This window comes from Callionymus lyra, chromosome 6, assembly GCF_982586985.1.
Source record: "Callionymus lyra chromosome 6, fCalLyr1.hap1.1, whole genome shotgun sequence".
NCBI classification, from domain to species: domain Eukaryota; kingdom Metazoa; phylum Chordata; class Actinopteri; order Syngnathiformes; family Callionymidae; genus Callionymus; species Callionymus lyra.
The window spans coordinates 17,964,057-17,981,293 of record NC_141823.1 but is presented as its reverse complement, the minus strand read 5'-3'; the positions used below and the strand labels follow the sequence as shown (position 1 = coordinate 17,981,293).

At 38.2% G+C, this 17,237-nt stretch overlaps 1 protein-coding gene and 1 long non-coding RNA gene across 2 annotated transcripts in view; both read right to left on the bottom strand.

Moving 5' to 3' along the window:
- LOC148076600 (uncharacterized) overlaps positions 1-17,237 on the bottom strand; it is a 201,489-nt gene that overhangs the window by 17,901 nt on the left and 166,351 nt on the right. The window lies entirely within an intron of this gene.
- On the bottom strand, positions 9,630-16,219 carry nae1 (nedd8 activating enzyme E1 subunit 1). Its single transcript, XM_087794015.1, has 20 exons — positions 16,141-16,219; positions 14,927-15,030; positions 14,794-14,854; positions 14,692-14,722; positions 14,558-14,629; positions 14,329-14,408; positions 13,703-13,812; positions 13,475-13,584; positions 13,340-13,402; positions 13,210-13,273; positions 13,040-13,131; positions 12,905-12,964; positions 12,701-12,834; positions 10,888-10,963; positions 10,731-10,770; positions 10,559-10,645; positions 10,407-10,499; positions 10,179-10,293; positions 10,057-10,106; positions 9,630-9,981 (listed from the first exon to the last, which is right to left on the bottom strand). The coding sequence occupies exons 1-20, from the start codon at positions 16,188-16,190 to the stop codon at positions 9,872-9,874; spliced, it is 1,602 nt and encodes a 533-aa protein (XP_087650141.1). The 5' UTR covers positions 16,191-16,219; the 3' UTR covers positions 9,630-9,871.

Below are 17,237 nucleotides of genomic sequence, written 5' to 3'. Positions count from 1 at the left end.
TAGTCGTTTTCTGCACATTTAGCTGTGAGACGAAGAGCATGAAGAGGATGTTATAGATGTTTTTTTTTAACTTCTCATCCTGTCTCAACATATATTGACTTCAGTCTTCAGCTTCAGTTTGATCATCTTGTTACCGTTGAATCAGCCAAAGGTTGAAATTACATTTGTAATCTGAAATGAACTCGACCAGCTCCAAAAAATACAGACGAAAAAAACCCCAAGAAGTTAATCCTGTTTGGCAGCTTGGATCGTAGTTTTCTGTCTTTTTAATTGAGTTTGCCACTTCTGCTGTAAACTTGGCTGTATTGGAGTGTAACTCATTACGAGTCGTTCTCCTGCCAAGAGAAATGAATCTGAAAAACTGAAGTCCTGACGACCTGTTGATTCTTTTAAAAAACTTCTTGATTTAGATGCTGCTCGTGTGTGTCCTGCAGCCGTGACATCTCCCGGTGGTTAGTTTGTCAGTCAAATCACATTTAAATAGATCAGCCGTCAATATGGATGAGCTTCAACATGACGCACCACGGGATCATTATCTGTGACAAAAAACGTCAATTCTCATAAAAAATTAAAATAAAAATCAGCAGCATGGTGGTAAATATTACCGCGGTGACATGTTGTTCTGCCCAAATTCTAAATTCCCAAGTTTATTAAATGTCATGAGACCTGATTTCATTTCCTCCTGTGTTTTGCACCAAATAGTTCTTATGTGACAAAAATAAAAGAATAAAATAGCTTCTTTGTGGACCGCATTTTACAGAATAATTCCCCAAACATGAGATACTACATAAATTACAAGTATTACATCTTAAGACGTTTTTATTTGTTCAGGCTTTTCCTTGATTTTCTGGAACTCCTGTTGTGTTATCAGTTTTATCTTGATCCTTTAAAGTATATACTTTATTGAATATTGTTGTTGATTGTTTAAGCGCTTTGTGACCCTGGTCTGGAAAAGCGCTATACAAATAAAAATGACTTACTTACTTACATTATAAATGCTTATGTAATTATAAAAAGACAAATGTTTACAACATATAATGGATATTTTCTAAACAGTTTTCCATCAACAAACTGCACCACCTGACATTTGACACAGGTGACTCATCAGTGGTAAAGTCATGTGACCTATATCCAAATCCGCCGTACATTTGTGATGCGCAACGTGTCGGAGAAACAAGGTCAGTGACCTGCATCACTCCTAACATCTCCTGACATTTTAGAGCCCTGGAAGAAACAGCCTCCCTGGCACTACTTAGCCAAAGAGCAAACTCAGCTGATGCTGCAGGGGGAGAAAGTGAGAAGACTGCAGTGTTTGAGTGTGTCGTGTGTGTGTGTGTGTGTGTGTGTGTGTGTACCTGTGTGTGTGTGTGTGTCTGTGTCTGGCTTGAAAGTACTAACCTCCCAGGAAGAATAGCAATAAATATCTTTCCTAGAAAAACAACAATGAGATACCCTTCATAAGGTCTGCAGAGCCGACTACAGGCAGCTGACTCTGGTCTGACCCCAGAACAGTTGCATGTTGCTCATGGAATCTGAACGGCGATGGTTCGTTCATACATGCAATGGTTGAAGTCCACAAGTCCACCTCAAACAGCTTAACCCTTAATATGAGCTAATTATAACAAAGTCCACAAACAAAGAGCTGCTGTTTTCGGCTTTAACGCTCGACATGTAACAGTCGCGTGAGTCTTTCTTCAAAGAAACTAGAAGAAGAGGTGAGCAACGGACACGCTAGTGTAGTAAGATAAAATAAGATAACATATTACTTTATAGATCCCATAGTGGGGGAATTCGGTGTGTGACAGTAGAAAGTTCACAGGGTTGTAATAATACGTTTTTACCTCATGATATTGTTTCGACCAAATCGATTTTTACACTTTTTACAATTAACATGTATGTTTGTTCATTATGGTGTTGCAATTAAACTTCCAGCCACTAGTTGGCAGAAGTCATTACGCCCTTCGCAGCTTTAGAACCAATGAAATCTGAAATCGATGACTGAGGACGAGAGGATACAGTCTTCTCACGTACCTCTTAAGGCCGATGTTGGGTCATATTTTGGTTTAAAAGCAAATTAAGGCAGTTACCACTTCGTCATGTGGTCTGTAAATTCGGAAAATATTACTAAATAAATAGTACTTTTCTTGTTCCTACAGTATCACAATATATCGTATCATTGCCTCCGCTTCGTGATACATATCCATCTCCAGATTCTCTAGCAGCCCTAGACAAACATTTTACATAAAAATCAGATCAAACCTGTTTTACAGTCAAATTTGAAACAAACAAAACCTGAATTATTCTCATTTGAGTCGATCTTCCCAGCTTGAAACCTCCAGGTTGCATCTTCTGCTGACAGCATTCGAACGCCTCACACGTCTTGCCTGCGCCCTGCTTGGATCGCTGGTTTGATTCCCCTGACGTAGCAGTTGCTCTTCGCCACCAGAAGCTGATTCAACCGAGCAGCCCCCGCTGTCTAATGAGACGATTACGCTCCACACATTGTTGGGGTTACCGTCCTTTTTTTCTCGGCTTGTTCTGCCGCAGCTGGTTTATGGGTCTCTGTGGTTTAACGCATGTGTACGCCGGGCCGCTGACACGCACGAGAAACACACTCTATACAGGCCTATGAACAGAAAAAAAGCTAACAAATACAGCTAGAAAAAGTATTTGTTATCAGAATGTTTTTAGATTTAAGTTGCATAAAGTACATTTTGATTTATTATAATATCGCCAGGATGGTTGATGTGTAAAGCATCATAACTATGAGCAAGAATGTGAGGAATGTTGTGAGCTCCAGTGAGCCACAGCAATTATGCTAAAACACAATTACAAGATACACTCATACCTCCTTGTAGTACCTCCACATAAGACTCGATGTCCTTTTGCCCAAAATGTATTTTTGCACATCTAGACAGACACGCCCCCCTCCCCCCCCCCCATGAACTTTACACACGAAACAGAAGTGTCTTGAATTGTGCAACGATCGTGAGTGACACTTTCACATCCTTCACTTCATTTTGAACCAGATTTGACAGAGAGAGTAGAATATGTGTAAAAAATGTGATTTATTAAACAACACGCTATGGTTTACTGACATAATAATTGAAAAAAAAGATTGAAACTGTGACATCATGATACACACAAACAAGCCTCGGGTGGGATATTCTTCAGAATATATTTTTTTAATAAACATATTTGCTGATGAAGCTTCATGAAACAGTGTCATGTTGTTTAGAGGTCAGCAGGTGGCGACATCGGTTTAAAATTCATTAGAACAGAAATGTGAGCTGCAGACGAAGAGGGAAACGTATGATCGTGTGTCACCTTCAATTACATCGAGTTGCTCATTTACTCAGTTACTGAACTCATGTTCAAGTTAAACTAGAATAATTGCATTTCCAGAAGAAAATTCAGTGTGAATGCTGAGTGTGTTACTGAAACTCTTGAAAGTATTTTATTAAGTAAGTAAGTAGGTAATTTTTGTAGAACGCTTTTCTAGGATTCAAAGTAAAAATGAGAAAAAAGTTGAGAAGAAGAGGTAGATAGTAGTAGAAGTTGTAGAAGTAGTAGAAGTAGTAGTTGAAGTAGAAGTAGAAGAGATAGATGAAGATAGAAGTAGTATAAGTGTAAAAGTAGATTTAGATGTAGATGTAGATGTAGATGTAGATGTAGATGTAGGAGATGTAGATGTAGATGTAGATGTAGATGTAGATGTAGATTTAGATGTAGACGTAGACGTAGACGTAGATGTAGATGTAGACGTAGACGTAGACGTAGACGTAGACGTAGACGTAGACGTAGACGTAGCTGTAGATGTAGATGTAGATGTAGGAGATGTAGATGTAGATGTAGATGTAGATGTAGATGTAGATGTAGATGTAGATGTAGATGTAGATGTAGATGTAGATGTAGGAGATGTAGATGTAGATGTAGATGTAGATGTAGATGTAGATGTAGATGTAGATGTAGGAGATGTAGATGTAGATGTAGATGTAGATGTAGTTGTAGATGTAGATGTAGATGTAGATGTAGATGTAGATGTAGATGTAGATCTAGATGTAGATGTAGATTCAGGTGTAGTTGTAGTAGTTGTAGTAGTAGTAGTAGTTGTAGAAGTAGTAGTAGTAGTAGTAGTAGTAGTAGTAGTAGTAGTAGTAGTAGTAGTAGTAGCTGGGTTTAAGGTTGTGGGATGTATAAAGTATAAAGTAAAACATTTAATTGGAATAGATTCTATCAAAATGGCATTGATTCTGACATGAATGACAGAAAGACCACTACTACTACAACTACTACCGTTACTTCTTCTACTTCTACTACTTCTAGTACTAACACTTATTCTACTTCTACTAATTAATCTACTTCTTATTTTACTACTACTACTATTACAACAACGACACCTTCTTCTACTTGGTTTTTGTCTTCTTCTACTAGTACTACTACTACTACTACTACTTTCACTTCTACTTCAACTACTACTTCTACTACTACTACCTCTACTATTACTTCTAATATTTCTACTACTTCTTCTACTTCAAAAACTTCTAAAACATCTACTACTTCTACTACTAATACTACTACTTCTACTTATCCTTTTACTACTACTATCTTCTTATAGTTTATTTCAACCTTTTACTCATTTTTACTTTTGAATCCTAATAAAAGACGTTCCAGCGTCTCACTAACAGACTCAGCATTCACACTGAATTTACTTCTGGAAATGCAATTATTCTCGTTCAACTCTTGATGTAATTGAAGATGACACACGATCATACGTCTGCGGCTCACATTCGTGTACACGAGCGAGCCTGAGGTTTCCCACATACTGCCGACAAACGTGATGCACTCCTTCTCATCCAAGAGCAGAAAGAGGCCATGCCACTTATCAGAGGAATTCACCCTGAACATCTCCTCTTCATAAACACTCCCCTGTGGAGCAGGTCTGTCTCTCTCTCTCACACACACACACACACACACTCAAGCTTGGATCGTGGAGAGCACTGGCTTTATGAGAAGCACAAACAAAACTCACACTGTCAAACTATAACCACGTCCATGAGGGACCACGAGCGTCATCTGGAGTTTGAAAAACGCAGACATACTTCGACGGCTTCCCCCTGACAGGTGGTGTTCATTAATAACTCGCAACACAAAAAAAAAAAGTTGAGACCGAAAGCAACACATGCCAGAGTGTCCAGTGCGGTGAGTTCCAAATGATTAAAAGGAAATTAGCACCGGAATTTCTGGTCAACGAATCCCAACCCTATCATGGCATTGATTCTGCTTCTTCTATCAGGCTTCAGACGTACGTCTGAATTCGGGGCAAACATCGGGACAAGCATGGAATTCCAGCTGCCTGTTTTTTTTCCGACTGATCTAAGGACCCGGAGAATACCAGAGTTGGACGACCGAGATAAGAATGGCACCTGGAGAATGTGGCCCGCTGCACGTCGAAGTCAATTATACGCCAGAAAAACTCAGCAAACATGCTTTTAAAAAAAAAGAAAAAAAAGGAAAGATATTTCCGGGGTCGAGGTGAAGAAAGAGTTCACCGGAATCATTATTCTATTGTTCATCTTTAACCAGCACGCTAGGAAATATGTAACTGTGTGTGTGTGTGCGTGCCGGGCTACAGTGTGTGCTCGCCGTTGTGTCTATTGTGTGTAATATGACACCACTGTCTCACAGGGGAGACCATGTCTCTGACCCCATCTGGACCTGCAGACATCCAGACTCATTAAAGGCCCGCGGGGGCAACAGAACATGAATCCAGATGAAGCATTTGTTCGATGTGTGCGGACAGTGAACCTGGTGTCACACCTTACCAGGACAAAAAAACATGTCAGAGAAGAAAGTCCATCAAAAATACAGAGAAAAAGGGGGGTGTGGGGGGGGCAAGGGTGGGAGGGGGGGGGTCTTCTATTGACCCACTTTTTGGTTGTGAGGCCAGCTCGAGGGGTTACAAATATGTGAGTAGCAGCGTTTGTTAAGAAGACAGTTTTGTTTTTTTTTCCCAAGAAAACCCACTTTCCATTACGCAGCATTTCTATTTTTTTTTTCTGGTCCTTTGTTACACAATAATTACATCAGCAGCGACGCTTGAAAACCACCTAAAATGTCGAACATATTAAGAGAAATTCAATGAGAAAATGTTTAAATAATGTATGAAATAAAGCAGGATAAACATCATTTTATTTTTTAATTATGATCCTAATAACAATGAAAATATTATAATTTAATCAACAGCAATTAATAAGTATTTATAAGTTTAACAACAACAAGAATATTTGTAAAAAGAGTCAAAAATATCAAATCAAAATGCTCTATACCTGTTTCAAGGTTCATAGATCGCTCCCTCGATGAAAGTGACGTTTATGAAAAAATATATGACATCATGGTTGGGCAATTGATTAATTCTGCACTAAAATGCAAATTCTCAATAAAACATTTCATTGTAATAGTGGGGAAAATAAAATAAAAATAAATTAGTTAGAAAATTAATTGGAAAATTACAATTAAGGTAAGGTAAGGTAAGGTAAAACCTTATTTATTTATTTATTTTTCCCTTATTACAATTAAGGATGTGATTTGAAGACAAAATAAATCAATTAGGAAGAAATTTTTATTTTTTCCGTTTATTAAAACATAAACGCTAAATGCTGGATTAAAAAAAACAATATTTTAAATAAAATTTGAAAAAGAAAAATTAGGAAATGTTTTTAAGTTAGACATTTATTCTATCAGATACGTACATTTTAAGGACTCATTTAAACCTTGGGTTATCTCAGGGTCAAGATGACCCGAAAGCCCGAAAAACAAACTTGTTTGTGGTATCGGGTCACCTTGACCCTGAGATAGCACTAGGGTTCAAGTTACTAGTTAGTGATGCGCTGATGAAGCTTCATGAAGCTTTTCTAATTTTTAAGGGCTCAAAAGATTGCGCTCTTATTTAAAAAAGGATGTTAGATTTTTAAAAAAAGAGAAGATTGAATCAATAGATTAAAGAGCAGAGAGTAGAGATTGGGCTCTAAAAATATGACACTGCTTCATGAAGCTTCATGAAGCTGCAGGTGTTTGTTGCAACAGAAACATGAAACATTTTAAAGTTGAATGACTTTCAGGGCCTGATCATCACCAGTAAACAATTTCCCAAAGGAGACCTCCTGAGGGATCAATAAAGTTTTACCTTACCTTAAAGGGCCACATGAGCAGCACCTTGTCCAGGTATAATCTCGATCATTGACTGAATTCAACAAACTGGTGTACATGTCAAACATGTCTCCTCTTTTCAACATTGTGAAGAACATTTCATGGCAGTGTTTGACTAATAAGTTCAAAATACAAGTTCATTATATCATCCACGTCCGTGGAGTCGAGTCATGTTATTAGAGTGCGACGAGAGTCTGAAAATGTGAAGCAGCCATGAGGAATTCTGCCTCTTAAAATACCAGAGAACGCTTATAACTTAGTGTCGAACGTTGAACTGTTGTTAATGAACATGTGTATTTGGTCAACACGACTTAATCACTGGAGGATTTCAGAGTCGATGTGGAGACAGGAAGGTTTACGGTCAGTTTAGGGGTGGGGGGGGATAATGTGTGTTTTAATTTGACTGCATGTCTTGCTGCCATTACATCCTACTGAAAAAGGAAGGGAAGACAATCAAAGATGGTTTGAAAGAGAAAGAAAGCGGCTCACAATCTGGTTTGTTGCACGACTGTAAATCTGACTACACTTTGTTCTGCATGGATATTAGGAATCCATCTGGAAAGCATAAATTCATTAAGATCTGGCAGCCGAGGTTACTCCCTCGTAGAACGTTTTGCCGAAGCGAGCAACACACACACACACACACACACACACACACACCCCCACACACACACACACACTGTGAGTGTGTCGCACACAACTCAAGTTAAATAAGAAACAATAATTGTTTAGTAAAGTCACACCGACAAAGTGTTGCGTGTATATATACATTCCTGCGTCACGGCTCCATCTGTTCCCTGGAAGAGAAAAAAGAGGCCCCTCTGCGGACCCCTGAGAGACGTCAAGTATTCCGACCTCCTGCGGTCGACCCTCAAACACTGGCGGGGGCCACTTTAATTCGGCCCTCACGAGGCGATCACTGGCGAGCCAGCTGGACGCGAGCGTTCGTCGCCCTCACACCTCTCGTGAAACAAGGCTCAGGTGGAGCGACTGTTTACCCCCAACGTTTCTGCTTCATTTCCCAGAGCTGACTCATCCCTCCGCTTTATAGCCGGCCGTGAAACACTTCAGGCCTCACTTTTACTGATTGATTTTTTTTTTTTTTTTTGGTTTTAGCACTTATGACCCCCCCGCCCTCGGGAAGACACCGTCCGTCCTTTTGTCCAGGTTCTCCTGTGCTACACAGATAAGCAGTTACTAGCTCTGGCTGTCGAGTGTGCGGCTCGATAATCTACGAATCCGACGGAGCATGTCGGCCGTAAATGCAGCTGCTGTGAGCCACGATCACCGCTCGACGTCGAGGGCAGTCTTGTCCAGCTCCTGAGCTTCTATTTTAACTTGAATGAAAGAAGAAACCTCATAAAAAGACCTGATCCACCTTTTCATCCTCAAATCATTTCCCTTCTCTCCTGACACTGTATTCATTAAATTTATGTTTTTTTTTTTTAATACATATAATAAATCATGCACAAATGTTTAACACATCTAAATTTTATAGTCTAATCCGTAAAAAATGATGACGAAGGTTGATCCGCAAATCATTCGAAAAATGTGTCACTCTCTGTGGTCCAGAAGACGCTGTTCTTCTTGCTCTTGGATACGAGAAAACACTGCCACCTGCTGTCTCCTCCAGCTCATTGCCACCAAATATGTTAAATCAGAATGAGAATCAGTAATCTTTTACACAACACTGGACTATTATTACTATTATTAAAATATTTGAAAAAAAACAAACAACTAAATACATCCAATTTAATTAAACAATATTCAGGACTTTATGCTTGAATGGCCATTTATTGTTAATATAAAAATGTTAACCAGTAAGATTAAGCAACTAATAATTATATAAATGTTAAAAAACAACAACATGAAAGCAACAAGATGCGTGTAATTAATTATTTGGTGAATTAATCTTTATTTAGCTTAATATTTATGGTTTTAACTTCCTTTTTTTTGTCCATTTATTGAGTCCCAACACTGCATTTTCTTTTTATGTCTCGACTTGGCATCACTCTCTTGAGTATTGTGTGCATGTGTCTCTGAGAATAAGACGCACTGCTGGAGTTTGAATCAACAGATATGCTGACGGCAAATTTCCATTCAGTCTGGAAAATAAATCACAAGAGATCCAGCTCAACAGGATCATCGCTGACACACCTGGACCGGCATTTCAACAATTCATGAGCTAATCATCGATACAAGTTAGACATTAAATGACAATTATTGATCGGTTGCTACTGACGAGAGTTTATAGTTAATCCAGTTAATATTTGAGAAAAATCCAAAATTAGCTGGTTAATTAATAGTGATACAACAGTGCCCTCTAACGGTGAAAACGGGAGTTACAATTGATACAGCAAGTTGTTGCTGTCGTCCAAAAAACCTCGGAAAGTTTTCATTTATCAACAACAATAAAAATATTTTGCATTTGTATTTGTAGCTGTTTATTAACAGTTTACATGTCATTTAACAAATAAGAATATTTAACGATATTCATCGATCATTGAATTGTGGATTCCTGGGTAAAAAAACACTTAAAGCAGCTCGTGTTGATATTCAATAATCCGACATGTTGTTTGGTGATTATATTGAAACCCTGATCTAAACCTACATTTGAAGAAAAAACAAACAAACACTGTCCATGTGATGAAGACAAACGTGTTCACAACTGGAAGGTGGCCGAAGTCTGTGACATTGCGTTGTAGATGAAGGTGTTGTTGAACGGCACGAACTGGTGGCTGATGACCTTGATGGCTTCTTGTGCGGCTGAACCTATATAAAAAATAAATAAAAAATACACATTTTTATTTGAAGCAGGACGACAGGGCGACGCGTTCGTGACTCTACCTCCCAGGAAGGCGGCGACCGTGTGCGGCTCGGCGGCTCCATATCGACAGCTGAGGCGAGTAAAAAACACACGCGAGTTGAAGACGCTTTCATCTCCTCCAGCTTCACCGTCGACCACTTACAACTCGTGGATGTAGTCGTCCTTGATGTTGACGTTGAGGTTGAACTCCTGCAGCAGGTTGGTGACGCACACCTTCAGCTTGCTGATGTCATCTTCCACCTGGTAGTTATAAACGCCTGCCAGAGGTGAAGACTTTCAACAACAATTCAATCTTTCATTTGATTTGTTTCAAGAACTGAAACCACAGGATCTTTGATTGAAGATGGAAGTCGGGGGAAAAAAGCCTCACCTGGGTAGCGCGAGTGCTGCTGGTAGAAACGGTCGACGGCTCGGAGCATCAGGTAGAAAACCATCTCGCTGTCTGGGTTGTCCATGCACGAGGCTGTCCACACATTTTGGAGCGTTGGCAGTGACACTGAGACACTTGATGAAAACACTCACTGATCTCGTCTCTGTTCACCGTGTCTACGCTGAACTCCTCCGACAGGGACCTGCAGCGCACGACCCTCAGGAACGCAGCATTCTTGCCTACATTTAAAACAAAAATGATTTGAAATAATCAATCATAAGCAAAAGTATTTGGTGTGAGAATATAAAACTAATAAACACTTACAGAACAGCTTGACATCCTTCTCAGGGATGCTGTCTATTGGCTGGTGGAGTGAAAAGGGGAAGTTAGGAAGATTTGAACCACTTTGAGTTTAAATTTTATGCATTTAAAACACACAAATAAATATCACATTATAACATGGTAAACATGTTTTATTTACCTTCCCCACAGACTGTAAAAAGCTCTCTACATGTTTACAAACAGCTGTAGCATCCTCCATTGCTTTTCTTCGGTAACTGTGAAACCAAAAAATACACATGAATATTAAATTACAATTTTAAATAGTAGTAATTCATTCAAATCTTGGTTTTATTTAGTCATTTTCTATCAGAGCATCAGCCTCCACTTTAAATTTAACCACGTCCATGAACCTCATAAATTGTTTTGATCAAAAGTTGACTTACAACATACTGTATATCACAAATGTTACTTCCTGCACCGACGAGAGTGGCAGATGCTCTAGCAGCTCCGTCTGTTCTACATCTTCTATACTGTATCCATCCATCCATCTACTGTATCCATTCATCCATCCATCCATCTATCCATCTACTGTATCCATTCATCCATCTATCCATCTACTGTATCCATCCATCCATCCACTGTATCCATCCATCCATCCATCCATCTATCCATCTACTGTATCCATCCATCCATCTACTGTATCCATCCATCCATCCATCTACTGTATCCATTTATCCATCTACTGTATCCATCCATCCATCCATCTATCCATCTACTGTATCCATCCATCCATCCATCTACTGTATCCATTTATCCATCTACTGTATCCATCCATCCATCCATCTATCCATCTACTGTATCCATCCATCCATCCATCTACTGTATCCATTTATCCATCTACTGTATCCATCCATCCATCCATCTACTGTATCCATCCATTTATCCATCTACTGTATCCATCCATCCATCCATCTACTGTATCCATTTATCCATCTACTGTATCCATCCATCCATCTATCCATCTACTGTATCCATCCATCTATCCATCTACTGTATCCAATCCATCCATATACTGTATCTATCCATCCATATACTGTATCTATCCATCCATCCATCCATCTATCCATCTACTGTATCCATTCATCCATCTATCCATCTACTGTATCCATCCATCTATCCATCTACTGTATCCAATCCATCCATATACTGTATCTATCCATCCATATACTGTATCTATCCATCCATCCATCCATCTATCCATCTACTGTATCCATTCATCCATCTATCCATCTACTGTATCCATCCATCCATCCATTTATCCATCTACTGTATCCATCCATCCATATACTGTATCCATCCATCCATCCATCAATCCATCTACTGTATCCATCCATCCATCCATCATCTATCCATCCATCTACTGTATCCATCCATCCATATACTGTATCTATCTATCCATCCATCCATCTATCCATCTACTGTATCCATCCATTCATCATTCCATCTACTGTATCCATCCATCCATATACTGTATCTTTCCATCCATCCATCTATCCATCTACTGTATCCATCCATCTATCCATCTCCTGTATCCATCCATCCATCTATCTATCCATCTACTGTGTCCATCCATCCTTCTCCTGTATCTATCCATATACTGTATCCATCTATCCATCCATCTATCCATATACTGTATCCATCCATCCATATACTGTATCCATCTATCCATCCATCTATCCATATACTGTATCCATCCATCCATATACTGTATCCATCCATCCATATACTGTATCCATCCGTCCATCTATCCATCTACTGTATCCATCCATCCATCCATATACTATATCCATCCACCCATCTAATGTGTCCATCCATCCATCCACCCATCTTGACATATACTGCATTCATCCACCTATCCACATACTGTATCCATCCATCCATCCATCCATCCATCTATCTTTACACCGTAACCATCTATTAATTCATCCATCCATCCATCCATCTAAACTCACATGTTCTGCAGGCTGACAAACTTCTGCGAGTCTGCGATCATATCTGGGATAGTTCCTCGCACAGGCAAACTGCCGCTGCCTTCGTTATGGACAAACTCTTTGACGGCTCGCAGCATCACCCAGAACGATGGGGTCTTGATAGGACAAGAAGAAAAGAGTCATCAACTCCCATCAGTATTGGATAAGTTACGAAGACGCCAATACCTCGTCGGTAATGTTGCTGCACTGCTCTTGATTGAAAAGGTCGGTAACAGCGCCCGGGATCTGCCAAAAGAAGGTTCCTCTCATTGCCAACAACGCTTTGATTAAAGAATAACATTACTGTCCGAGCTCTGGCACCTTGGTTGGATTTACAGCAGTATTCACATTCTTAATAGCTTCCTCAAAGTTTTCTTCGTCCTCTGGAACGCCATTCTCATTCTTTAGGATCCCTGCAACGATCAAGCCAAGAACTTTTAATTCCATAATTATAATTATGCCAATGCTTCATCTTCAACATCAGCACAAACCTTCCCGGATGAATGTTCTGAAGGCTTCTTTCTCCTTGTAGTTCTTTGGTGGTTGTTGCTTCAGCTGCGGGACATAGAGTATGTTTATCAGTCATTTTCTAGTGATGTATTGATGAGTTACTAACTTTACCTCATTGAGCCATTTGTCAAGATATTTGGCAAAAACAATGACCCATGGAGTGTGACTGTGATCCTGCATCGTAAGGTGACGGAAACATTAGTAGAATTGCACATAATTATTTATCATATAAAAGTATATGCTCACCTTTTTATTCATGCCGTCAAGATTGTAGGAGTTAATGTGGTTGCTCAACTCTGAAAATGGTTGATCCAACCTCAAGTCTTCCAATGCGTTATCGGGGTGTGACTCAATTACTGGAAGAGAAACCAGACTTTACCGGAAATAATGACAATGGAATACGTTGTTATATGAACATGAACACTGAAAATTATAATTATCTAAATGTTAACACTTCGAGGTTTGTAAAGTTACCTGTATGTTCCTGCACCACCAGCCTCATGAAGCCAGTCAGGCCGTATGTTTTACAAACAAGAAAGGGGACAGAGGCGCTCCAAAGAACTGAGCCGAGTCTTAAACAGGTGCTGCAAGATACAAGGAAACAAATAACTTCATGTAACATGACATTAATTACGTTGATGCATCAAAAAATAAATGTAATGAGTCCCTCAAAACTCAGTGAGGATCCAGGAATCCAAATGTATTCTTTTCAAAAATATAAACACCAGATAACGACACAGTCAAGATATGTGCGATTCTGGCCAAAATGATGTTCACAGATATATTGTTTGATATTGTCACCGAAAATACTAATCATTATTCTTGATGTTATTGCATTACTTAAATTATTATATAAACAAGCATAGTCATTTTTTCAATTACAATTACAATTTTCCGAAACCAGAAAGTTACACAGTTCTGATCTTTGAAATGTAAATATTGCAGCAGCCAAAATCATGATTAAACCGTTTTAAAATGTAAATAATTGAGGAGCCCTAACTTAGGCTGATCATGACTCATGAAAACAAATGAAACTAAAACACAGATTCTACCAAAGTATATATAAATTAAGATAAAAAAACACAATAAATATATTTCACCTTTCTGGTAACTGGACGCCAATAACTATGGAGAACCTGTGAAAAAACTCTGGATCACTGTCCAGAAGTTTGTCTGGACTCTGCAGAGAGAAACATACATATTATTAAGAAGCCTTTCAAAAACATATTTGCGTTTAAAATCCACACACACAACAGCTTCAATTACATCTAACAGTCTGGGTGTAACTGCATGATGCAAAATGGTTAGGAAACAAAAACAACCACTGACCTCCTCAACAAAATTCCCAGACACATCACTGTTCAGTTCTTGAAGAAGCTCAGTAGCTGCCTGTGCCCTGTTCTGAAATAAACAAGTATTAAAAAAACTATGCAGGTGTTCAAACAAAAATGTAAGATAATTACCTTCCCAATACTTTCTTGACTTAGGAAAAAACTGCAAGAATAAAATATTACAATTAAAAACATCTATTACCATTCCAGGTAATAAAAAAAAAAAAAGCATACTTGTTTCCGACATCTTCTCCTCTGACAGTGTGTCCATCGACAATGGTAAACGCTCCGATACCTGGGCGGAGATTAAACTTGCTGAGCTCAGATGCACATCATTTGCGTAACAGATGTAAAAGCAACTTTTTACCTGGCAGGACAAGGTTCTTCAATATCTCCGTTCCCGTCGCTGTGGCATTTATAAGACAGACATGAGCATTTTCCAAAGATTCCTGACCGTGGTCGCCCCATAGCCTAAAAGACACTCAAATTAGCTGCGTTTAAGTGAACCACCATCCAGTTGCACCTTAAGAAATATTTGCACCTTTTGTAAAAGTGTTATGGTAGAAACCCAACGTCTAAAATAAAAAAATATATACAGAAAGGATTTTAAGAATTTCCTTTTACTTACTTTTTTTAAGTTTGTCATTTGAATCATACAAACAATATACTTTTTTTTTCATAATTTGTAATTAGTAAGGAGCAATTTTCTTGCAAAGAGATTCTTTTTCTACTGATGTGTTGGCGGCTAAAGTATTTGAAATGGAGGAAAAACAATACATTATATTTTCTGATCTGTTTTTGTCTGTATTTCTGTTGTGTTTTTTTTACAAGATGAATAAACATCTATACATGGACATACAGTATATAGAGCATACAAGACACTGGTATTAAAAATTAGATAGATAGATACAACTTTATTGATACCTTTCATTGGGAAACAAGATCAAACTCTGGCAATACTACAGTACTGGACAAATATCCGACTCCATTTAACTGTTCAGCAGGTCATGAACTACATGTGGTAAAAGTCTCATGTATTTTTAATGTGGCAGTATTGATTTATTGCTCGATAGATACAGTGCTTCTATGTCTATATTAACATCGCACAATATGTTTTATTTCATATAAATAAAATAAAATAAAAGCTCTAATAGTTGACAAATATCTGGGCTGATGTTCAGCAGGTCTTGAACTTGTATGCATTTTTCCATGTAAATCTCGTTTTATTGTCCTCTAAGGATTAATATCACTATTTATATAGCGCAAAATAGTTTCATTCATATAAAAAATCTCAATACTTGACAAAAATCTCGCTTTATTTCAGGTTTATGATAAACAAAACAACAGTTTTAATTGAACTGTTCTCATGTGTTTATGTGGTCGCGAACTTAAAGATTAAAAACAAGCATTCGCCGGTAATGTTTACGTTCAGTCGCAATCGTTAGCAATGTAGCTAACAGCAGGAAGCTAACGTCAGCTATGCAGTCTCGCTACTGTCGTGTCGCTAATATTATAAAGAGCATAAAAAACGACTTGACGATATCGTCGGTATCATGTCGCGACACCGAGACCAACGGTTACCTGAGCTGTCGATCATATTTCTGCTCTTTGGAGGCTTTTGTTGCAGCCATGGTGCCGGGGGTTCGACAGTCGCGTCCGGATTCACTCAACGACAGATTCGACACAAACCGACTCCCGCATCCGCACTTTCGACCAAACAGCAAATCTTTATTATGATAACATCAGGGGGACAATTCGATTTACTCGGGGGCCACATGATTTACTGTGACCTCTGCAGGGGCCATTGAGCCAAGAGGTAAAAGGAGAGAGACAAATGAAGAATTAAAGGAACTTTAAAATGATGGAAAAATCGAGAGTAAAAATTGCGTTATTAATAAGCTTATGCTGTTGTTTGTTTGAATATAATACAATTTTTTGTCATTTTATTAAAAAAAATCCTTATATATTTTCCCACAATAACAACCAGAAAATTATTGTGTAATATTTTCTTTTCAAAACACTGTACTTAGAAAAGGGATATAAAAATACCCATAGAAAAGTAAAAAAAAGGTCCTAAAACACAAATATAAAATGACTTAAATTAGTCCAATAATAAACAAATAAGTGTTAGCCATCAGAGACATTTATAAATGATCATTTTTTAAATTTTACTTTGACATCATGGGAGCCGCATGAATACAATTAAAATCCGGTCGTGTTTGTGTTTAATTATTCTTTTTATTTATATTTTTAGATACAATAGTTAGATTAAATCATAATGTGTATGCATCTTAACATTTTTTGAAGTAGAATTTTTAAATTGTTTACTTTGAACAAGTGAGTGTTTTGGGAAATAATTTGTATCAAACAATAAATAAATACTTGTGAATTATTTGTAATGATTATAGTTGCATAATAATATATTTTCTGGTCCAAACGTAGCTTAAAAAACAAGCAATATTTTCCAACAGTTCAACAAAACAACAATTGTTTTAAATCCACACTATGTCATGGCCCTATTTTTAAAAAATGTTGACACACATGCACATGTGTTTTTAAGTCACACACACTCGCATTATCGGAGGATAAAGCAGCAGGGTTAACATGTCAGCTGTGTGTGTGTGTGAGAGAGAGAGAGAGAAAGAGAGGGAAAAAAAGAAGGAGTGATGAGGGAGGGG